General features: G+C 40.1%; 1 protein-coding gene across 2 annotated transcripts in view; it reads right to left on the bottom strand.

Annotated features, from left to right (window-relative positions):
* Positions 1-24,165, bottom strand: part of LOC118556872 (ribonuclease inhibitor-like) — a 68,486-nt gene that overhangs the window by 26,053 nt on the left and 18,268 nt on the right. For both annotated transcript variants that reach the window (XM_036125425.1, XM_036125424.1), the window contains exons 2-4: positions 9,524-9,574; positions 7,994-8,113; positions 5,175-5,363 (exon numbers count right to left, since the gene is read on the bottom strand). In XM_036125425.1, coding sequence (XP_035981318.1) covers positions 5,175-5,363; positions 7,994-8,113; positions 9,524-9,555 — 341 coding nt within the window. In that variant the 5' untranslated portion in view covers positions 9,556-9,574. The remainder of the gene's footprint in view (positions 1-5,174; positions 5,364-7,993; positions 8,114-9,523; positions 9,575-24,165) is intronic.

Here is a 24,165-nt window from a genome sequence, read left to right as displayed (position 1 = left end):
TGGAAGCGATTTCCATCTTTTAAGGCCCTCTTCTATCCTTTTTAAAAGTGGGGTGTGGTTAATTTTTAGCAAATCCGCTAGTTTAGATGACACAGTAATACCCAAATATTCAATATTTCCTGATTGCAATTGTAAATCTAGGGGGTTCTGAAAAGAGCAATTAATTGGCAGTACTGTAGATTTAGACCAGTTTATAGAGTAATCTGATACTTTTGAGAAATATTCTAGTAATCTAATTACTTGAGAGAGGGAAGTGTTTGAATGCTGGCAATAACGTAATACATCATCAATGTAAATACTAATCTTATGCTCAATTTTCATGCATTTTATACCTTTGACAACATTTGTTTGTCTAATTGTTGCTGCTAGAAATTCGATAAAGATGGCAAAAAGTGATGGGGAAAGCGGGCATCCTTGCCTAGTGCCCCTCTGGAGACAAAAGCTGGAAGATGTTTGGTTATTTGTCCTGAAACAGGCTGTTGGAGAACTGTATAAAATGTTTAACCAATTTATAAAAAAAATTGCCAAGACCAAATGTATGTGGAGTAGCGAATAAAAAAATTCAAGTTTACTCTATCAAATGCTTTTTCTGCATCTAAAGACAATATATTGGTTTTAATATTATTACTGTGGGAATACTCAATTAAATTAGGTAATCTGCGTGTGTTTGTGGAGGACTGCCTTCCTCTGATAAGACCAGTTTGATCAGGGTGAATCTGAAATCTGCCCTTTTCCTGAATTTCCTAAAACAATCTGTGGAACGTTGGTGCCAGAATATTCCAGAACTCTTTATAAAACTCAGTATGGAATCCAACTGGACCTGGAGCCTTTTTATTGGGCATGCTATTAAGAGCTTCCTGAATTTCAACTATTGTCAGCGGTGACTGAGTCCAGTGTCGTTTTTTGATGATTTAGGAAGTGTAATTTTATCCAGAACTTGCTTGATGTCATTATCTGATGGATTTATCTTTGATGTGTATAAAGATTTGTAGAAATCTCGAAAGATGTTGTTTATACATTCCGGATCATGTAATGTATAACCACTTTAGTCTGTAACTGCAAATATAGTTGTTTTTTCTTTATTTATTTTTAGCTGGTTAGCTAAGAAGCTTCCTGACTTATTGCCATGTTCAAAGTTTTCTATTCGAAGTCTTTGGATTAGAAATTTATTTTGCTTTTCAATGTATTGGTTTAATTCTAATTTTACTTTACGGATAGTAGCAGCAGTATTCAACCGGATGAACGGCTGAGATCTCGCGAGAGATCTATGGCGGCATACATGTAGTTAAAAAATTAAAACCACTCAGGTAAGTACTAACCAATAACTGAAAATTAAACTAAAGTTTAAACATTAACAACTGTCTCATTTTTCACAAGGGAACAAACTGGACGAAGAGACCTTGACGAGCCTTGAGAGCTACCTGGACGAGTGTTTTGATAACATTGTGATGGAGAAGGCCAAAAATCCCACAGCCACAAACACACCTTCACTCAAACGAACCCGGTCTAGCTCTACCGGTGTGTCAACTTCTACTTTGTCTCCCGACAGTAGCTACAGCGACGTCCTGGAATCCATCGACAAGAAGCTTACCAGCCTGGACGCTCGCCTCGCTTTGGTAGAGGTCCTCCATAAAGAGTTTCAAGCCCTGAGAGAGTCGGTGGAATTCAGCCAAGCCCAGCTAGCTTCTATCACTGCCGAGAACGAAGCGCTGAGGGAGAAAGTTACGGAGCTCACCGAGGGTATGATCCAGCTGTCTGGGGAAAATAAGATGACAGAATCCATTCTGACATACAGTCACGAAGTATGAGAGATAATCTCGTCTTTGCAGGCATCCCGGGGTGGCAGGAGGAGGATCTCGAGGCGACAATCCACAAGTTCCTCCAGCAGAAGCTGAAAATCCCGGCAGATCAGGTAAAAAACATCACCTTTCATCGGGTCCACCGGCTCGGAGGTAAGAAGCCAGATAAAACTCGTCCCAGACCGATTGTAGCTAATTTTGAGCACTATAAACAAAAAGAACACGTTAGAAATCAAGGCAGAGAGCTCAAAGGAACGGATTTCAGCGTTAATGACCATTTTCCTAAGGAAATCCTAGATCAGAGGCGAGTGTTATTTCCAATCAGGAAAAAATACATTAATGAAGGAGTCAGAGCTACCGTAGCAGTTGACAAACTTGATATTAATGGTCAGTTGTTCAGAGATCAGAAGATCACTCCTTGGCTTTATTAGATGCACAACAGGTGGATTTAAAGCATGGCACACTTGAAAAAAAGGTGCATAGATCAGAACATGGTGATAAATTAAATATATGCACAGCTCAAGATCACGTTGGCACGGTATGGTTGTTATGGGTTGTGGTTCTTCCTCTTTCACCTTTTCTCACTTTTTGCACACTTTTAAATCTCTGTCTTTCTTTATATTATTCATCTGCTTCTTTCCTGTTGACCAGACAATCACAAGCACGTCAGATGATGCTACCCGGGTCTATGTATAACTATTTTCCGATGGCATGCACTTTTCAACTTCTCACTCACACCCTGGGTGCGATTTGCTGGAGGGGATGGGGGGGTATTCCCCCCCTCTGGTTGTGATGTCCCCCCCTGTGGTCATTCATGTTTTATCCCTGGGGGGGATACATTCCTCCCCCTTCTGATCTGAATAAGTAATATTATCAGGGGTTTAATGTTCTCCGTCGCTGTGAGGGACTTTCATCATTTGGAAAATGAGCGCAAAATGTTCCGTGTAGACTTTTTATTTAAGATTTTAAACAGAAGCTGCGCTCAACCAATGAAATCTGGCAGAGCTAGGACATTAGCCAATCAGACAGAGAGTAGGGCGGGTCTTTGTAAAGTGGAAATCTACCAGTTTGAGGTTTATCGGTGTTCAATCATTTTAACTTTTGGAAGAACATCTCAAACTGACCGCAGATGCATGAAATAAAGTAGTGGTGGTCAAAGGTTTTCTTTGGATTTATGCAAACCAGCAAGTCAGAAAGTTCAGCGGATAGAACAGCTGACAACTTCCCTCAGTAAGTGTATCTGTCACTGTTATGTTTTTTTTTTTTAAACTGAAAGAGTAATGCTCTAGCTCGGCTAATTTAGCATGACGCGCCTTTTTTTTTAGGAAGAAGGAGGGTCGGAAAGTGAAACGATGTCCCGGTTTGACTGGGTCTGATTCGGAAAAAGTAAAAAAAAAAAAATCATAAATATTATTCCACCTGCGCTTTTCTGTAACAAAGAAGGTCGTAGAGGGGCTGTTGACCATCTCCAGCAGTCAATGAGCGTTAGGTGGGGACACAAAGTATATAGGGTTGAATTTTTATTGAATGTGACAGTGGAGATAATGTACAGGTGTAAAGAAGATAATGTAATGATGCAAGCTGCTGTTTTTTGAATTAGCTGCAGTTTATGGAGGGTTATGAAATAGTAAAGTGGAAAGGTGAGTGGACTGTGGACCAGTTTGGCAAAAGTGCGAAGGAAGAACTTGCTTGATGATGTTATGGATGTAGAAAGTGAAGGAGATTATGGAGAGGGCTGTCTATGATGGCGCCAAGGCTCTGAAACTGGAAGGTGGAAGAGATACAGGAATTTTCAATGGAACTACCAGATTTGGTTAAAGTGGACTTTGCACAATAAGCAAATGAGGTTATTAAGGTGGCATGACGTCCACGGCCCAGGAATATATGGGCTGACTAGAAAATGTTTTCAGTCAAATTGATTATATTTGCTTTAACCCCTGAATATTATGGATTTTTCAAAATTAATATTAATACATGTCTTGTGTCCTTCACATGTGTAGATGGCGCAAGTTTAAAAACAATAGTCTAACCTACTGGATCTAGCTAGCTACCTGAAAGAGCACCTGCTAGCTAACCATTATTAATACAACTTTTATTCATTAATAAAACTTTTGAAATTATCCCCCCCTCTGGGTTTTTTTTTTGCAAATCGCACACTGCTCACACCTATGATGAAAGTAACGTTTGTGACATGGAATGTGCATGGAGCTGGCACCAGAGAGAAAAAGTTAAAGATCGTTAACCAGCTTACAAGATTAAAGGCAGATGTTGTCTTATTTCAAGAAACCCATAAATCAGCTACAACTGTAAGTGATCTTAACTTACCTGAGTTCCCTAATGTGTTTGCTGCCTGCTATAACTCTAGACAGAGAGGAGTAACAATTTTAATCCACAAAAACGTTAGTTTTAAAATATTAGACAAAACTATTGATCCTGGAGGTAGATTTATAATAATTTAAATATCTATTCATAACCAGAAGTTATGTATTGTCAGTATATATGGTCCAAATGTTGATGACCCCTCATTCTTCCACAAACTCTTCCATGCACTTTCAAAACACTGATTATTGGGGGTGACCTCAACTTTGGTCTAAATGATGATATGAACAGGCTGAATACAACAGGGTCTCAGCGCAGTTGGCAGTCATTAAATATAGTCAAACAATACATGAGTGATTTTGGTCTTTGCGGTGCATGGCGATCTCTTCATCCTAATAGTAAGGAATATACTTTTTTCTCAAATGTCCACCTTTCTTATTCTCGTTTGGACTATTTCTTAATCAGCAGCTCTCTGCTGTCGGACGTTTCAGAGGCTGTAATTCATCCTATTGCTGTCAGTGATCATGCTCCTGTTACTTTAACCCTAATAAATAAATAAAAAGATAACCCCACAAAACAAGAGCTGGAGATTTTTTTCATCGCTGCTTAAAGATGAAGAATTTATTAAAATTTTCAAATAGTGGGCTTCATACTTAGAATACAATGATCTGCCAGGCACTTCAGCATCTATACTATGAGAAGCAGGGAAAGCAGTGATGAGAGGTAAACTTATTTCATTTTCATCTCAAAAAAGAACATAGAAAACAAAAAGATTTTGGAATTAGAAGAAAAACTGAAGTTACTAGAAACCTCTCAAGAAGAGGAAAAAGTTGGGTAAAATCTGTAAAGTTTTTAACTTTTTCTGAATGATCATGACCTGGATGACTGACAATCTTCACCAGCATGTGAACTGTTCAATACTCTGAAAATATCAAATAAGAAAATAAATAATTTATAAGGAAAAACGTTTGACAGCAAGTTGTCTTTAAAGAAAACATGTGGAAACAAAATCATTAATTGAAATAACTTTTATAGTAGCAGTGAAGATAAACCAACCTCAGCTTCTTTACTTTACAGACTGGATTCGCCAGGATCTCACAAAGATGCTTCATCTCTGAGTCTCCAACGGATTTCCATTCATTATAGATCTCATCTATTTCCAGCTCAGTCAGATGGGAGGGGTTGGACTTCAGAGCTAAGGCCACACCTCTACAGTTGATCAGTGAGAGCCTACAGCCCACTAGTCTGTGATTAGAGAAACAATATCATCAGTTCTAGTTAAATCAGACTAATAAACACTGATAAACAGACTAAAACATGATGACTAAACAGTGATATCATTATCAGATGAACATCTGCTCTTCACATCACTGTTCAATGTTCTATTTGACCCACACAGAGAATCTCTTCAGGTCTTGGTTCTACTGCAGAGCTGCTGTGTCTCTGGTTTTGTTCATTTGACCACAAAGACGAAGAAAGATCATCTACAGAAAAACAACAGAACTGACTAAATATATATGGATGTCCATGTTAGGATTTGGCCATCTCCTGTATGTAAATTATTATCACCAGATTATCTCTAGACATATTTGAATCCAGTGATAATACACTGTGGTTGCCTTGGCTTCATCTCACATATAAATCATCTCTAACTATACATACAAGTGACGCCTCCTACTTTTACTGGAAGATTTTGTTTTTCGATGTGTTACTTAGGGTTGCTTAATCAATACTGATATTTGGAGTTTCATATGTTCTCCATGACACGATTCTTATAGTTCTCACTGTTTTCTCCTGTTTTTCCTTATTGTGGGTGATCTCACAGATAAAGCATTATCTTTGTGATCAAAGGGTTGGAATTTTATTGGATAATTATCCTAACGTCACCATAACCTGCTACAACCAGACGCCTCACCGACATGGGAGCCCTGGAGACACTTGGACTACATATCAGCTTGACGGTCCTGCTGATTGCCAAGGCCAACTGCTTGCATTGCTACTTTGTGGGATGATGATTGTCTAAGATAGGCTGTTTTTGTTTTATCTCATGGCAAGGCCACTGTCAGGTATTAGGGAGAGCCAAGAGCTAGGGGGTACAGGAACAGTGGAGTGCAATTGCTTTCATCTGTGTAATCTCTGCTCTGTTTCTCAATAAAGTGCTGGAACTTTACCACTTCACAGTTTCCTTAATCAATAAATCTTTGAGGTCATTTTTTTGTTTTGAATTGTGAAAACAAACTGTGCAGATGAATCTCTTTATCAATCATACAATTATAATATATAGATAATATAAACTTTAACATTGCCGTAGAGAAGAGCTGTCCAGCTAAACTGCTTAGAAAGAGGGCCACAGTTACTGAAGGACAAAAGCTTCCAGTAAGTGATGTAAAAAAAAGTATTACTATTATCTCTTACTGTTTGAATTAATTTTACTGCATCAAATCATGTCTGAAGTTCTTGTCATTTCAGCAAAAAAGTGTATGTTGTTTTATATTTGAGCTAATAAACGGCAAATCTGAAATCATGATATTATTGCACATTTCTGTTCTGTGTCTATCCAGGCCTCATTCGGTCCTGCTCTTCTCCCTGTACACCAACAGCTGCACCTCCAGTCATCAGTCTGTCAAGCTCCTTAAGTTTGCGGACAACACCACTCTCATCGGACTTATCTCTGATGGTGACGAGTCCACCTACAGGTGGGAGGCTGACCATCTGGTGACCTGGTGCAGGGAGAACAACCTGGAGCTCAACGCTGTAAAAACAGTGGAAATGGTTGTGGACTTCAGGAAGAACTCAGCCCCAGCTACCTCCATTACCCTCTGTGACTCCGCCATTGACACCGTGGAGTCTTTCCACTTCCTGGGAACTATCATCTCTCAGGACCTAAAGTGGGAGCTGAACATCAACTCCCTCACCAAGAAAGCCCAGCAGAGGATGTACTTCCTGAAGAAGGCAGCTGAAGAAATTCAACCTGCCAAGGACAATGATGGTGCAGTTCTACTCCTCCAGTGAGTGGGCGAGTTAACAGGTGAGCTGAGTTGGAATTTAATTAGGGAAAACAGGTGGGAATAATCTGGCCAGATGAATGAACTGACTGGGGAATGAACAGGAAGGTGCCAGGGGCTGGCTGACTAGTGAAAGATGACCTGAGTAAATAGAGCAAAGTGTAAAACACAACCCAAACTGTAACAAACTAAAACTAAGACCGAAATATAAATTGTGACAAAGTACACAGAAAAAGTCCTGATCAGTCCAAAAAACAAACTAAAACAGAACCATACTGTGACAGTAATGGGTGGGTAACAGTACAGAAGCTGCAGAGAGGTGTGTTAAACTACCGCTCTGCTTCCTGGTCTGGACCCTGGGTTGTCTTCATTATGGAGAACTGATAAATCTGGCCAGATTCCGAGAAAGAAGAACTGCCCCATCCAAGGTTGGATGGATGCCGTCTCTCCGGATCAGACCAAGTTTTTCCCAGAAAGTTAGCCAATTATCAATGTAGCCCACGTCGTTTTCAGGACACCACCTAGACAACCAGCGGTTGAACGATGACATGGGGCTAAACATGTCAGCACTGGTCAGATCAGGCCCCTAGCAACCTCTTACCACACTGAGAAAAGCAAACTATGTGAAACACGAGGAGTTCCCAAACGTATAGTGAAGAAACAGAGAATGTGTTTAAAATCTGCTTATGTGTTAGAAAGAAATAGATGTCACAGCAAAGAGAATAAATATAAAAACAAAAGACTCTGGAACAGCAAACCACAATCCACACCACAGCAACTGAAAACAGGAAGTGCCTGTTTTCAGTGTGCCTTACTGCAAACAGCAGCCAATGCAGAATCATATGGATCAGTTAGAAACTGGTTTCTTACTCTGAGTTTGAAATTCCAGGTTCAAGATCAAAGAATACAGAGACATCTTTGGACCAGTCACTCCTCATAGATGGAGAGCTGTATCCTGGAGGTTTTGCTGTCTCTCTGTAGTTCTGACCTCTGAAACATCAACATGTTATTCAGATCACATAAATCAGTGAGGAACTTTGTGATAAAAATGAGAGAAAAAGCTCTGAACACAAACTGCTGCAGAGAAGCAGAAGGTTAAAAGATCCAGAGTGAAACAGTCAGACGGATCTGTTGGACGAAACTCAAGATTATCTTAATAACTGGGTTCTACTGGTCTGGATCACATGGGTCCAACCAACACCTGCAGGACAACATGCTCATCTGACAATTTAATGGAGCTGACGAGATCAGATTTAGATGAATCCTTATACAAAGTACTTCTGTAGTATACACTAGTAGTACTACTGTTGGAGAAATATGAATGTAATCATTTTATTTCTATCAAGTTACAGACATTTGGTTTGTTTTAAGAGTTTTCTTTCAGGAAGGTTCTGTTGTTTTTAACCTTAGACAGGGAGAACTAATGGTTCTCCCAGATAAGGAATGTCTCCCTTATCCAGCTGTGCATGAAGCTGGTGACTGATCATCACCCGCAATAAAACTTGCTCCCTTCTTTGTTTTCAACCCCCATGTTTTAATCTCCGGAATCCTCCTGACCGTTCCTTGATGTGTGACAATAAAGGCAAAAAGGACAGAGGCAACCCAGCGCAGATGATCCCAGACTGTCAGGGAGTAAAAGTTCTCCATTTGGGTTTATCCTCGGTCCTCTTCTATAGAAAAGTCTAAACTTGTGTTGTGTGTTTTTCGTTCTAGGATAAAAGGGGTTATTTATAATAACCCTATCAACTACAAAGTCCAGAAAGTTCTGGATGCTGACCCATTGATCTCATCTAGTTTGAGAAGGAGGAGAGCAGAGGATCTGGTCCCTGTTATCAGAACTAAAGCCGTCGATCTGTATGAGGACGTGATGGGGCTGTCATTAAAGAACAAAACACATGAGCAGACCATGAAACAGAACCGTAGAACAACTAGGACAACCCATACCTCCTGTTCTACTTTTACCAGTTAACATTTTCATTCTGAGTTATAAATTCCTATAGGGTGTGGCTGGGTTGTCAATTTCTTGGGATCACTTGGGCTCAATGTCCTGTGTTCCCAGTACAGAACCTCCTGTGGTAAATCTGAAAATCTCGTTGCCCCTCTCAGTCTAGGTTGTTTTGGTTTTCATGAAACGTTTTCCACCATCATTCATTCTCAGTACTTCAGTTCAACACAACTGATTCCCTGACTGACTTCCATCAGGATCATTTAGCTTTAAGCTCAAATAAAAATAATGTACTTTGGATTCAGATGCTGTAGATCAACCAGTTAATGTTCTAGATTTGATATCTCTGCAGAGTCACATGGATCAGTTAGAACTTGGTTTGTTACTGTGAGCCTGAGGGTCCAGGTTCAGGGCTGAAGTCTAAATTGAGTTCTTTGGAGAATAAAGACGAATACCTGGTTCCTGGAGGTTCTGCTCTGTCCTCCATCTTCTGAATTTCAGTCAGCCTGAGAGAAAAAAACACAACCAGTCAGTTCCCGGTGATTCAGGTCCAGTAAATATCCTGTGTAGCAGAATGCTTGTTATAACTGGATTTATCAATGCATAGTTATATACCTCTTACATTTTCAACTTTCAAAAATTCTTACCACCTCCACCTTTTAGTTAGCCTCGTGAGACCATCCTGATCTCGCGAGCTTTCAAGGTTTCACTCGCAGATCAGTCTGGCTACTCTCCGTTAAAGAAAATTTGGAGCCGTTCACCAAACGAACGTCCAATCAGCGTTGGCTTTGAGACGGGTTGAGGTGTGACTGTTATAAGAATTATTATTCTGAAGTCACTATGGCCTCACACCACTCGGACAGAGGAGGCCTGGAGACCTGATGTCTGTGTATAAGATCCACTGTTTTCTGATTGCAAGGCCAAATGCTGCAGCTGCTGAGGGATACTGATTGTTTACGATAGACTGTCTTTGTTTTGTCTCATGGGAAGGCCACGGTGCAGTATTAGGGGAAGCCCGAAAAGTGACACAGACAGAGACAGGGCAGACAGAGACCGCAGCGGGACCGTGGGGTGCGATTACTTTCCATCTATGTGAATCTCTGCTCTGTTTCTCAATAAAAGTGCTGGAACGTTATACCACCGTCTCGTCATTTAGTAAAGATGGGAACTCAGTTACTATTGTTTAATATTCCACCCAAAACTCCCACAACAATTTGGCGTAAACGAACAAGATCTCCGACCGACGAGCCGGGGAGTCTGGGGACAGGAGCTGCTGTGGCCGGCCCGGAGAGGTTATCCGGCCTCTGGTACCCCGAATGGATTTTCAAGGGATGTGGAGGAGCTCCTGGTCTCGGAGCGTCTCTGGGCGTCGGCGCGAAGATCCGAACCTTTCTTTCATGAGACGGTAAGGGCATTATTTTCCAGCTCTTTTAAAAACAAACGCAATTGGTCAAAAAATGCTTGCAAGCTTTTAAATTTTAAACCCCATTTTAAAGTATACCTCAAGAAATTTTTAAATTAAAAACTGTAAACCTAAAAGGTAGTAAAAGTAAAAGCCGGTAGAAATAATGAATTATATTTAATCCTTAAGGCAAATAAAACAGGGTTCGCAATACCGAACGGTGACTAAGGTTTAAACATTAAACTAAAATTCAAAATTTAATTAGAATACGTTTTCAGCTGAAATACGGACTTTCCCACAAGGGGGGAGGAGTGGCAGAGTGATTTTCACCTGGAGAACGGGTGACCGGCTGAGCAGTTTCCAGCTGGTCCATTAAAGTCCTCTTGTCTTGGGTTTGTGCAAGAGGCTGTCCACTTCTGTTGTGGATGAAAGCGGCAGGGATGCTTAAGTCCTTGACTGTTGCGAAGACGTTTGCAGCTTTGATAAGTGGGGACCCCGACCATTATACCAAAAAGGCGACCATCGGATGTGAGGCCTTTCATTTAGTTGGTCGATCGTGCTAAGGACGTAAAAAATAATAATAAAAAACAAAAAAAGGATAAAATAAATAAAAACAAACAAAAAAAAGTCTGGATGCAGAAGAGTCAGTGTAATGGGGGAAAGGCAGAGGTTTTTCAGGGTCAAGCCTAGCCCCAGGGTGAGACGTTCGATTTCATGCTGAAAAACGTAGGGGCCCAGACACATGACATGCATAAATGATTTGAAATGATTTGATTAAACATGCAGATTTCTCACATAGGGATTATTATTATTACTATTATTTTATTTTATTGCAGTACTGCTACTAAATAATAAAAATAAAATTAAGAGAAAAAAGAAAAGCGATAAAAACAAGGAAACGGAAACGAAACTAAAAAGGCGTTGCACCGGGGAAGCGTTTACGTGGGGACCGATTAGGCACTTCCGTTGTGGATAAAAGTGTTTTGAACTGCTAATAGCGACGTATAACTTTCAAAAATGGGTAAGCGTCCAAGTGTCTGCGAGACACAGAGTTGTATCCTTGCGGGACTGAAGCGTAAAACCGCGTGTGGACGAAGCATCGGGGGGTCGTAACCAGCGCACGCTCTCCACCTTTTAAACTAAGCGGGAACTTAACGCGTTGAAAACATCTTTCGGCGTTGACGTTTAAAAAATATGAAAAACATAGAACTATTTAAGATGGTGAAAAAGCAGGCCTGCACGTGTTTGTCTGTCTGAATGTCATCGTTTGTATGTAACCGTACGTGTGTATGTATCTATGTAACTAAACGTTCGTCTGTGTGAATTAATTCGGGGTAAAAGTAATGTTCATGGTTTCAGAATGTTCATTTGTTTTGGGAGAACTGCAGCTCCGTAATTCAAATGACATTTTAAGCATGGACTATGTTAACAATAGAGGTACAGTAAAAGAGAGATTTAAATAACAAAGTTTGTTTTTTAACATTAAATATCAGGACCAAATTAAATTGATACACGGAGAGATTAACATGGCTTGAACGGAAATATTTCAGCTTTGTTAGAAATTGGAAATAAGCGTTACATAAGCTTGTTAAGTTTACTGTTTTACAAATTTAGGCTGAGATCCTATAACTTGTTTTTTAGCCCTAAAGTAATTTAAAATTACTGAGATCTCATTACTTATAAAAATTAATGATTCATCACAAACCAGTCCAGTTGAAAGAAGTTTAGATATACAAGATTTTTGATTTAAATAGATGAGGGAAAACTGTGCTTTGAACAAACTGTATGGAACTAAATATGGTTGCTTTTCTAGGGTTTTCTATTCATTTATTTTATTTCTTTTTACTTGGGATTTGAATGCAACTAATGAGAAATTTTGAGAAGCGTCAAAATATCAGAAGGCCATGTTACACGCGTCAACAGTTACGAAATCATCTGATGTTATTAGTTATGCTGAGCTGAGGCGATCCTCAGAGGGACAGTATAACCTGAGAAGGACAATAGATATGATAAACAAATCTGACCATGATTTAAACATCTGAATGTTTATGGCGAGGCTGGGTCTGTGTGTTCTGGCCTGGGGCACGAAAACTATGGTTTGTTTTGGGTAGCCTTCTCAATGTGCTGAATTATGGGGAAAACTCTTATCATTTATAGAGAAACACTAGAAGCTCAAAAAACTAAAAGGGAACAATCATTGCTTTAAAGTTTCCCCCTTGACCAATTAAGATTGAAAAGGTATATATGAATAAAAGTATTACTAACAGCAAATACACATGGTCAAAGGACCAGAAATATATCAAAAAAGTTTGTAATAAGTCAAAAACCTATGTCATATTGGAAAAGACATAATTGTGCTCCTTGGAAAACAATTTTGTTTTAGTTTTTTTGGTTCATTTCTTTCGTTTTTTTTTTCTTTCTTTTGGAGGGGTTTTGAACAAAGTTTCAAAGGAAAGGTGAAGAATAGAAACCTTCCCAGGATCAGAAAAAAAAGGGAAAAACATCACGTTAAAGGGACACTAAGGGGACCAGGGTTTTAACTGCATGCTATTAACACTCTTGTTTTTCTCTGAGTTATTGCTTTCAGATTAAAGGAGTTATAATCAGATTTGGACACTAAATTATACTTAGTTTTAACCAAGTTATGCCAGATCTTCCAGCAGGAAAGGTGGTGTCTTAAAAATGTTTGTTGCTTTCTGCTATTAACAGCTCTATCTTTCTGCTTCTTTTCTTTGCAAAGAAACCTGGTCAATATGATAGGATTGTGCTAACATAGAGATTTAGTCTCATTTTAGACATTCTCAGATGCGAGAGAATGCAGAAACAGTGCCGCAGTGCCATGGGGGCTGATCCTTGGGACAAGGACTAAAGGTGATGTCATTGACTTCAGCCTGATCCAGTTTTGAGTTTTATTTTGTCAGAGACAAAGTTTGATTTATTTTTTATCCTTTTGTTTCTTTTATGTTTGTCATGTTAGAGGGAACACTGTAGTTAAAATGTTTGTGACTGTTTTGCTGTAATTTCTTTTCAACCTATGGAGCGTTTTCTTTGGCAAAAAATGCTGGCAGAATTCATTCTGTTTGCAGGCGTGAGGACTGGAGGATGGACTGTTGAAGGGAAGGAGAATGTTGTGCTGAACTCAGACATTGGACTGAAAATGGACATTGAAGGACTATGACTGAGGCATCGGACAACCTTCGACAACAAACACAGATGAGTTCTGCAGACACGACTTCATGCATTTCACTTCAGATTTTGTTGTACACAATTAAAACAAAACACACATTACGAAACACATTAAGATTATGAAAAGGTGAAAACTTTTAAAGAAGCACCTTGATGGAATCATGGATCAACTTAATAAATTAAGTGGGTATTATATCAACAGTTAAATAAATAAATGAATGAATTAGTTTTCACTATATAGGTAGAGTAATCTGAACTTTTAAATAGCATTTCATTTAATAAACATCTTAAGAGTAAGCTGATTTCTGCTACTCTGGCAGGCTTCAATAAAACGCAAAGAAAAGGTTACTGGCTAAAATGGGAAATTTTAATGACACATCCTACTAACTAACATGGGTAAATTTAGGATTAAAGCATCAGGGTACAATGGTTACAATATTTATGGGGATTTAATATTTTCAACTAGAACACAAATAACTCAATAGTCTTTTTAACCAGTTAAACATCCTAAGGGAAAAAAACACAACACTGAGTTTAGCAAACCTTTAACCTGACAGCTTTTAGATCAGGATAATTTAATGGTTATCGTCTTACATACAGAAAATAAGTAAGATTATTTTAATTAGATTAAATTATGGGGACATTTTGGATCTGGTCAGGATGGTTGGGGGGCTGTGATGATAAAAGGATAACAGCTTGAAGGTGATATCAATGAATGAAGGTTTTCTCTGAGGAACATTAAAGCAGCAAAGACACCCCACATTGGAACTCCTGTTTTGAACGGGACGTAAGGTGAGATCCTTACAATGAGAGATGTTCCACACAGGGCGGTGTGGAGACCCCTGGGGCATGGCACCCAGGACGAGCTGCTGTGGACTTGACACAGCTGGTGGAACCAGAGGGACGACAAGGTGGTCCCACAGGTTACCTGACACCTAACACTGACTGTAAAGGGTTCTGGGTTTTCAGGGTTGCTGAAAACAGAAAGCTTCGGAGAACCTTAACCCTTCCTGACCAGGCACTCAGAATACATAGATCATAGATCAGATTGCAGAGGCCTAGACAAGTAGGAATGCGGAGACGCGTTCACCCAAGAACTTCTTAATAAAAGTCCTTAATCCTCAGTTTAAGAAGATAAATAAATAAATAAATAATCACAATGTAAGGTCTACTTTATTTTAGGATTAATTTGGGAACTAATTCTGATTTGCTTAAGTAGCTTTAGTTGTTCAACAATGTTAGAACATTTTCAAAAAAACTTCTGTTCTCTCCTGCTCTCTGCTTTGTTTTGTGTTGTAGAACCTTGGCATCATGGGCGTAGGTTTGTATAGGGACCATAGGGACATGTCCCTACCAATAATTCGATGTGAATAACATGTTTATAATTTACAATACAGCGTTGCAGCTCCGCTGCTTGGCTGCTGCTGCTGCAGCTCCGTCTGCCAGCCTGCGTGTCCAGTCGGTCTTTCCTGTCGCTTTAACTCAGCAGCGCACGTAACTGTGCTGTGTGCTGTTTAACTCCACTCTCATTGGTTGTTTTGCCTTAAGTCCCGCCTTTTCTCTCCCTGGTTGGCTGTTTTCTAGTGCGTGCATGTGCGTGCATGCTTGCAGCGCGAAATTTAAATTTAATTCACGCTAGAATACTGCGGTTACTACAACGAATATTACACTACGAAACTTACTAGTCCCAATTAAAAAATATATATTATCCACGCTATAACAGGCGATAGAAGAAGCAGGAGAGAGTAGTTTTCATTTGTGGAACTTAAGAAATGTAAGTAACCAACGTTAGCATCTTAAAATAATATTTAATTCTGAAGTATAATACATTTTATCAACAAAAATATTCTGTGTCAGGCAGGAGTTCTGAAGACTGCTGGAAAAATCGACAAGCAAAGAGTGTAAGCTTTCAAAAAATCCCTTTAAGGCGGTTCAGATATAAATACCAGGTGTTATTCGTTTTATAGAGTATAACAATACGAGATGGTGCCTAAACATTGCTATTTTTTGTTTAGAAAGCATAATTAGGGTTCAACATAATAATAGTGCTATTTAATTGACTATTTCTACTTTTGGAAATAGGATAAAGTACAAACAGAGGAACACATTGGTTTGATTTTACATAGATTTCCACACAGTCCATAAGTAAATTAGTACAAACATTAGTGTCCGGTAAAAATGCTTGAATCTGGCTGTTTATTTTGGATATTATTACATTACGGATAAGATAGTGTTATATTTTCTTTTAGTAATTGTTAAAAGCGATTTTATATTTGAACAAACTTAGGCTCATGCTTAGTGTTGTGATTGTAGATAATGCCACCAAAAATGAAAAGAGACATAAGGAGCTATTTTAACACTCAGACAGTAAGTATCATAGGATGATATTAAAGGTTGTGTTACATTTAATCCTTTAATACTAAAAACACACTTGTATAATAGTAACATTATATGATTATAGGAAACACAGATATCCAGTAATAATGATGCAGGGCAGCTTGGAGGTGAAGCAGCTGGCCCTTCAGTGCTTCAGGTGATGTCTAATTTATTTTAATTACAAATTAAGGAGCAGCTTTTTATTTATATACAATATATATAGTGCTTATAAAATTTGTATTAATGTTGCAAAAAATGCTGCTTTTGTCTTTAAACGAAATGTCCCCTGATGCTCACGTCAAGTATAAAAAAATAGGTGCATGCATACTGCGTAGGACCAATGACATCAAACCAATGAAACTTGAGACCAGTGTCCCTACCAAAGTTGAAATCAAACCTACGCCCATGCTTGGCATCCTTGAACAGTAACAGCATGGTATAAATATTTTGTCTTTTCTGTGCAGAACAGCACCTCACTTAAAAAAAAAAAAAGAGGGAGAGAGGGAAAAGGCTTTCACATGGAAAGGCTTTCTTTTTCTCAGTTGGGTTTTCAAAATAAATGGGAAATGACATGAAACGAATATGTTGATGAAATTATGTTGCAGAGAACTTCAACTGTCAGACAACAACAGTTAAGACACACATTGAAAGCATTCTGTTAAGAATTATTATGAATTTACTGCAGATACATTTGAACTTAAAGATTACTATTTTAATTAATAATTAAATTGCAGAATTCTGAGAGCTAAATAATTGTGCACAGAAATATCTTGAATGTGAAAGTGCTTGGAGGATGTTTTAATAAATGACACATTAAAGGGGTTTTGATAAGAACACTAATTACACCTTGTTTCTGTTCTCCAGTGGAAACAAGGACTCGTGTCTGCAGACCATCTTCACAAAGTGTTTTATTAGAAAGAAATGCAAAATAAAATGCTCAGTGCCCATCCAGAACTGAACGCTTATTACCATCCAGCTCAATCATCCAGCCTGAGAGGGGGAACCAAGAAGAGGACTGGGGATGAAGAAGCCAGAGAACTCTGATTCCTTATTCTTCAACGGGAGGAGTTGCCTGAAGAGACCCTAAGCGCGATTAGATTATTTTCTGCCTTGTGCCTGAATGGCCTGAAGGCTTTCTTAACTTTGCGTTCTTGACGTTTAGGACTCTTCTCATATTGTGTTGCTGTTTGGTTAACTGCTCTGTTCCACTGACTCACATGTTTGATTTTTTGTGTTATGAGATCTACACTTTAATATTACATCACATTGATCAATATGGTTTTATGGTAATAAATGGAAACTGTTTGCTTCAGACACACAAGGATCTATGGTTTATGCACCTTTTGATTTGATATAGGAAGAACCAGGATCGGATTGGCTCTAAAGATCCTTTTAATATTAGCTGGTAATGTTAACACTTAGATTCAATACAGGGTTTTCAGGCTCAGATTGGCCGAGAGCAGATCTCCCTGGGAGGGGGCCTTGCAGTTTTTACTGCCCCCTAGGGGTAGCGTTTTCTGGAGGTTCCCCTGCACGCACTGAACCTCTCCTGCCTTTGCTCCTGGTGTTATAAGTTTGGAGTGGTGGATTATTGTCCATCGTAGGGGTGAGTGGAGAAAGGAGTAGGAGGGTATTCAGGGTGGGTAAAGAGTAGACGGATTCGACCTTGGTTAATGAACAGGGTTTAGCTTACCATAGTCTAATGTAATTTTAAAATAATGTGCGCATAGGTACCTAAAACAGGCCTTACCTAATTAGATGAATCCTAAATTGTAGACAAAAGCTAAATCTTTGATCTTGTGTGTTAAAGCTCTATGAAGCATTCATGTTGATCTGTATTAAAAGTTCCAGCACTACCCGGTTCCAACACGGGAACCCTTTGGGTCCCACTTTACGAGTTTACAGAAATGGTTCCTCTGTGCTTTGTTCACATTTTCATATGATGGGTCATCTTGTTTTGTCTTGATGCTGACGACGCCATCATCAAAAAAAAAAAAAAAAAAAAAAGAGAGGAATGTTATAAGAATTATTATTCTGAAGTCACTATGGCCTCACACCACTCGGACAGAGGAGGCCTGGAGACCTGATGTCTGTGTATAAGATCCACTGTTTTCTGATTGCAAGGCCAAATGCTGCAGCTGCTGAGGGATACTGATTGTTTACGATAGACTGTCTTTGTTTTGTCTCATGGGAAGGCCACGGTGCAGTATTAGGGGAAGCCCGAAAAGTGACACAGACAGAGACAGGGCAGACAGAGACCGCAGCGGGACCGTGGGGTGCGATTACTTTCCATCTATGTGAATCTCTGCTCTGTTTCTCAATAAAAGTGCTGGAACGTTATACCACCGTCTCGTCATTTAGTAAAGATGGGAACTCAGTTACTATTGTTTAATATTCCACCCAAAACTCCCACAACAGTGACGCAACTGGAAGCGCGACAGTTCAGTCTAAAGAACATGGCGGCTTCAGCCGATGAAACTAGCGTTAGCGTGGCTATCGAGCAAGTTTTATCGGAATTACAGAGTATTTCTTTGCTGAGCTAACGAGCCTTTACCTGCAGCAGCAAGAGTAGCTTGGCTTGTGGTTGTGTTTTCGTCGTCGCTCGTAACAGAGCGACGACAAAGCATGTTGACGAGTACGTCATATGCTTCGTTGATCTGATTGGTTTATTTGGCCTGTCTATCACCAACATAGGCCAATCAGCTAACCAGTATTTTCGCCCCTCCCCAAAATTACTTCAACGGAAGGTTTCCAGATGGATATGCGGAGCAAATCTATCTGGCGGCGTCAGGTTACCTTTTAGTATGAAATCCACAAATGAAATGCTGACTTTAGTATTTTGCAGCAGTAGAGGCAGTGAGCTGTTCTGTGGGTCCTAGCTTAGCTGGACATTTTGCTGAATAACTAAAATAAAACCAATAAATAAAATAAAACCTCTTCTCTTTGTTGTTCTGTATCATCCACCAGTCCCGTACTCTCAGTTTTTGGATCAGTTGTCAGACTTCTTATCTGATTTGGTATTAAACACTGAGAAGGTTATTAAAGTGGGGGATTTCATCATTCATGTTGACACTGAATGTGATAACCTTAGTGTAGACTTTAAAACCATCCTAGATTCAATCGGTTTTGCTCAAAATGTGCATAGACCAATGCAATCTTGGCTACATTCTTTAGACCTTGTGCTGACATATGTCATTGATTGTGAAGAATTAACAGCATTTCCTCACAACCCTGTCCTATCTGATCATTTTAATAACCATCCGTCCGTCCGTTTTCTTCCGCTTATCCGGGGTCAGGTTGCGGGGGTAGCAGCTTCAGTAGGGAGGCCGAGACGTCCCTCTCCCCAGCCACTTGGGCCAGCTCCTCCGGGGGAATCCCAAGGCGTTCCCAGGCCAGCCGGGAGACTTAGTCCCTCCAGCGTGTCCTGGGTCTTCCCCTAGGCCTCCTCCCGGTGGGACGTGCCCGGGAACACCTCACCAGGGAGGCACCCGGGAGGCACCCTAACCAGATGCCCGAGCCACCTCAACTGACTCCTCTCGTCGTGGAGGAGCAGCGGCTCTACTCTAAGTCCTCCCCGGATGACTGAGCTCTAAAGGAGAGCCCAGACACACTACGGTGAAAACTCATTTTGGCCGCTTGTATCCGGGTTCTCGTTCTTTCGGTCATGACCCGAAGCTCGTGACCATAGATGATTGTAGGAACGTAGATCGACCGGTAAAACGAGAGCTTCGCCTTTTGATAAGATTAGATAAGATAAGATAAGATAAGATAAGATAAGATAGGCTTTATTGATCTCACAATGGAGAAATTCACTTGCCACATCGGCTCATACAAGAAGGTGCAGAGTAGGAAAGGTGCATTTAGTTATATACAGTGAATCTTCATATATACAATGGATCAAAAGAATACCAAAGAAATAGGAATGGGCATATGATGTCTTATTTACATTCATGGTGATCTATATATATATAAACTAGGGCTGGGCAACGATTAAAATATTTAATCGCGATTAATCGCCCTGATTAATCGCGATTAATCGCGATTAATCGCATTGTATTTACAAACTCCAAGAATGAATTCAAAAGTAGTGTAAAGAGCACTTTTATTTTAATGTTCTGCTGCCATATGAACAAAAGTGTTGTAACATTTGTAGCACTTCTTTTATACTGGATATTTTCAACCCATCTATTGAATTTAGTGCACTAGTTGATCTTTTCTTCATAAGAGAACAAGCACTGCAGCCAAAATATGGCCTTTTTTGACCTGCTGTATATTAGCCAGTCCCTAAGCTTGATGTATCATGAAACTGTTGACCTTTTGGGTTTTGTGGTTTTTATTTTATTATTACAATTTAATAATAATAATAATAATAATAATAATAATAATAATAATAATGTTATGTTCAGTGTTTTTTCGCTAATCCACCTCTTATATATTTCAATCCTTATGTAATTTTGTCTGTGTTGTGTGCACCTGCCTGTTGCTTTAATCCTATAAATTTCCCCGTCGTGGGATAAAAAAAGGATTAGCTAATGTTATCTTATCTTAAATAACACTTTTTAATATATGTACTGGGTTCTTTCAAGGTCTTAATTACATGTTATGTGTGGGCTCCAGTAACATCCATCCATCCATCCATCCACTGATCTACCTGGATGTTCCCTGGAGGACTGAAACGCCTCAGTCAGAGACGTCAGTCTGTGGGTCTGTCGGGGCAGTGAGAGAAGTTTCGTCTCCTCTCTCCGTTTCTGGGGCTCGACGTTTTCATGTTTTTTCACGTGCTTAGATAAATTTGTTGTGTTTCCACTGAAATTAACCGGCTTTTTACAAAACATACAGCTTGATTTCATTTACGGTATTAAAATAAAGCCGAACGGTGCTACTTCCTCTGTTCATGTTTTTTCGCTGCTGCGTTCTCTCTCAGCTGTTTGTGTATTAAGTTTGTGTGAGAGCTGAGTGGGCGGGCCAGGCTGAGCCTGCGTGCTGATTGGCTGGCGCCGCTGAGCCATGTACGAGAGGGGAGGGGGAGCACCAGAGTGCTGCCGAGACAGCGCGCTGCAGTCAGCGCGCCTGCTGACTGACACTGACTGAAAGCATGTGAGCAACGCGTTAATGCGCGATAAAATAAATATCGCCGTTAATAGTCTAATGAATTAACGCGAAATTAACGCGTTAACTTGCCCAGCCCTAATATAAACATATATACATACTTATATATATACATATACCTATACGCCTACATACATACGTACCTACGAGTATATATGTGCATATACATACGTGCATACATTTGCACATACATACATACATGTGTACGGGCTGTGTTTAGGTGGTGATAGCAGCAGAAGTCACTACTTCCGGATTATTGCACGTGTTGTAGCCCTGTGTATTAAATAGATTATTGCACATTAGTCATTGCACATTAGTTATTGCAGTTGTGGTTACAGTTATTTTGCAGCATTGTATAGTCTGGTAGCAGCAGGAATGAATGACCTGCGGTAACGCTCCTTTTTACAGACAGGATGTCTAAGTCTGTCACTACAGGAGCAACTCAGCTCCTCTACACTCTGATGCAGGGGGTGGAAGGTGTTGTCCATGGATGTAAGCTTGGACAACACCCTCCTCTCAGCTACTTCCTCCACTGAGTCCAGAGTGCAGCCCAGGACAGAAGTGGCCTTCCTCACCAGCTTATTCAGCCTCTTTCTGTCCCGCTCTGCACTGCCTAGGGCCCAGCAGACGACAGCGTAGAGAAGAGCTGAGGCCACTACATAAAAGGTCATAAAAGGTCTTAAGCAGGGGCCTGCTCACACCAAAGGACTGACGTGAACACCCAGGTATTTGAAACTCTCCACAGTTTCTATGTCCTGCCCCTGGATGTTCACAGGTGAGTGAGGTAGGGGTCTTCTCCTGAAGTCGATCACCATCTCCTTGGCTTTGCTGGTGTTTAGACATAAATAGTTCTTCTCACACCAGTCCACTAAGTCCATGATGACCGACCGGTACTCTAGCTCGTTCCCCTCAGACACACAGCCCACAATGGCCGAGTCATCAGAGAACTTCTGAAGGTGACAGCTGTCCGTGTTGTAAGTGAAGTCCGAGGTGTAGAGGGTGAAAAGAAACAGAGACAGAACGGTGCCCTGGGGGGCCCCGGTGCTGCAGAGTGCCACATCTGACTGACAGCCGTGCAGCCGCACATACTGAGGGCGGTCAGTGAGGTAGTCGATGGTCCAGTCAGCTAGATGTTTGTGCACCCAAGCGTCCTCCAGCTTCCCCCTCAGCAGCACCGGTCTGATGGTGTTAAAGGTGCTGGAGAAGTCAAAGAACATGACTCTCACAGTGCTCCCGGTGGTCTCCAGGTGGGTGAGCGCCCGCTGCAGCAGGTAGATGATGGCGTCCTCTACTCCGATGTTGGGCCGGTAGGCAAACTGCAGCGGGTCCAGGGTGGGGCTCACCACGGTGCGCAGGTGAGCTAGGATTAGACAATGTAGCTCCCTTGAAAAAGAAGGTGATTATTCACAGGAAGCTGGCTCCTTGGTTTAATTCAGAGCTGCGTTCCTTGAAGCACAATGTTAGGAAATTGGAGAGAAAATGGCGCTCTACACACCAAGAGGAATCCTACTTAATCTGGAGGGACAGACTATTGTTGTATAAAAGACCCTCCGCAGAGTTAGAGCAGCATATTTTTCATCATTAATTGAAGAGAATAAAAATAATCCTAGATTTCTCTTTAGTACAGTTGCCAAACTTATCCAGAGCCACAGCTCTGTTGATCCATCCATTCCCTTAGCTCTCAGTAGTAATGATTTTATGGGATTCTTCATAAATAAAATTGATGCCATTAAAAATAAAATAATTGGCATCCTCCCAAACATGATTACCTCGTCCTCAGTAAGTGAGGCAGCATTGGAGGAATCTTTAGAATCTGCGCAGTGTTTGAACTGTTTAGAAGCAGTAGAGCTTTCTGAGCTATCTAAAATTTTAGCTTCATCTAAACCTTCTACCTGTATGTTAGACCCAATCCCAACCAAGTTGTTTAAGGACATATTCCCTTTGATCAGTGGCACTATTTTAGACATGATTAATCTATCCTTAGTAAATGGATATGTACCACAGGTTTTGAAAGTAGCTGTTATTAAACCTTTACTTAAGAAACCTTCTCTTGATCAAGATGAGTTAGTAAATTACAGACCTATATCTAATCTTCTTTTCTTATCTAAAATTCTTGAGAAAGTAGTTGCTAATCAACTTTGTGAACATTTACAAAGTAATGACCTACTTGAGGAGTTTCAGTCAGGCTTCAGAGCTCATCATAGCACTGAAACAGCTCTGGTGAAGGTCACTAATGATATCCTCATGGCCTCAGATAATGGACTTGTGTCTATACTTGTCCTGTTAGATCTCAGTGCTGCGTTTGATACAGTTGATCACAATATTCTCCTACAAAGACTTGAACATACTGTAGGGATTAAGGGGAAAGCATTAGGCTGGTTTAAATCTTATCTGTCAGACAGATTCCAATTTGTTCATGTTAATAATAAATCTTCCTCAAACTCTAGGGTCACCTGTGGAGTACCACAGGGTTCAGTCCTTGGACCAATTCTCTTTACTATATATATGCTTCCGATAGGCAAAATTATCAGACAGCATGGGATTAATTTCCACTGTTATGCTGATGATACTCAGCTATATTTATCTATAAATCCTGATGAATCCAATCAATTACTTCGACTGCAGTCATGTCTTGATGACATCAAAAGCTGGATGACTTTAAATTTCCTGCATCTAAATTCTGACAAGACCGAAGTTTTAATCTTTGGGCCAGAGTCCTCAAAAAATAAACTTCTTAACCAATCACTTAATCTGGATGGCATTAACTTGGCCTTTGGTAATAAAGTAAAAAATCTTGGTGTTATTTTTGACCAAGCCATATCATTTATATCCCATATTAAACAGTTTTCCAGAGTTTCATTTTTTCACCTCCGGAATATCGCCAAAATTAGAAACATTCTGTCCAGGGGTGATGCTGAAAAAACTAGTCAATGCATTTGTTACTTCAAGGCTGGTGTAGTGACTACTTGTCTATGAAAAAACTTAAAAGTAAACAAACAAAAAATAAATGTAAATCCAATGGTC

This window comes from Fundulus heteroclitus, chromosome 21, assembly GCF_011125445.2.
Source record: "Fundulus heteroclitus isolate FHET01 chromosome 21, MU-UCD_Fhet_4.1, whole genome shotgun sequence".
Classification (NCBI taxonomy): Eukaryota; Metazoa; Chordata; class Actinopteri; order Cyprinodontiformes; family Fundulidae; genus Fundulus; species Fundulus heteroclitus.
The sequence above is the reverse complement of the archived record's forward strand: the minus strand, read 5'-3'. Positions and strand labels throughout refer to the sequence as shown.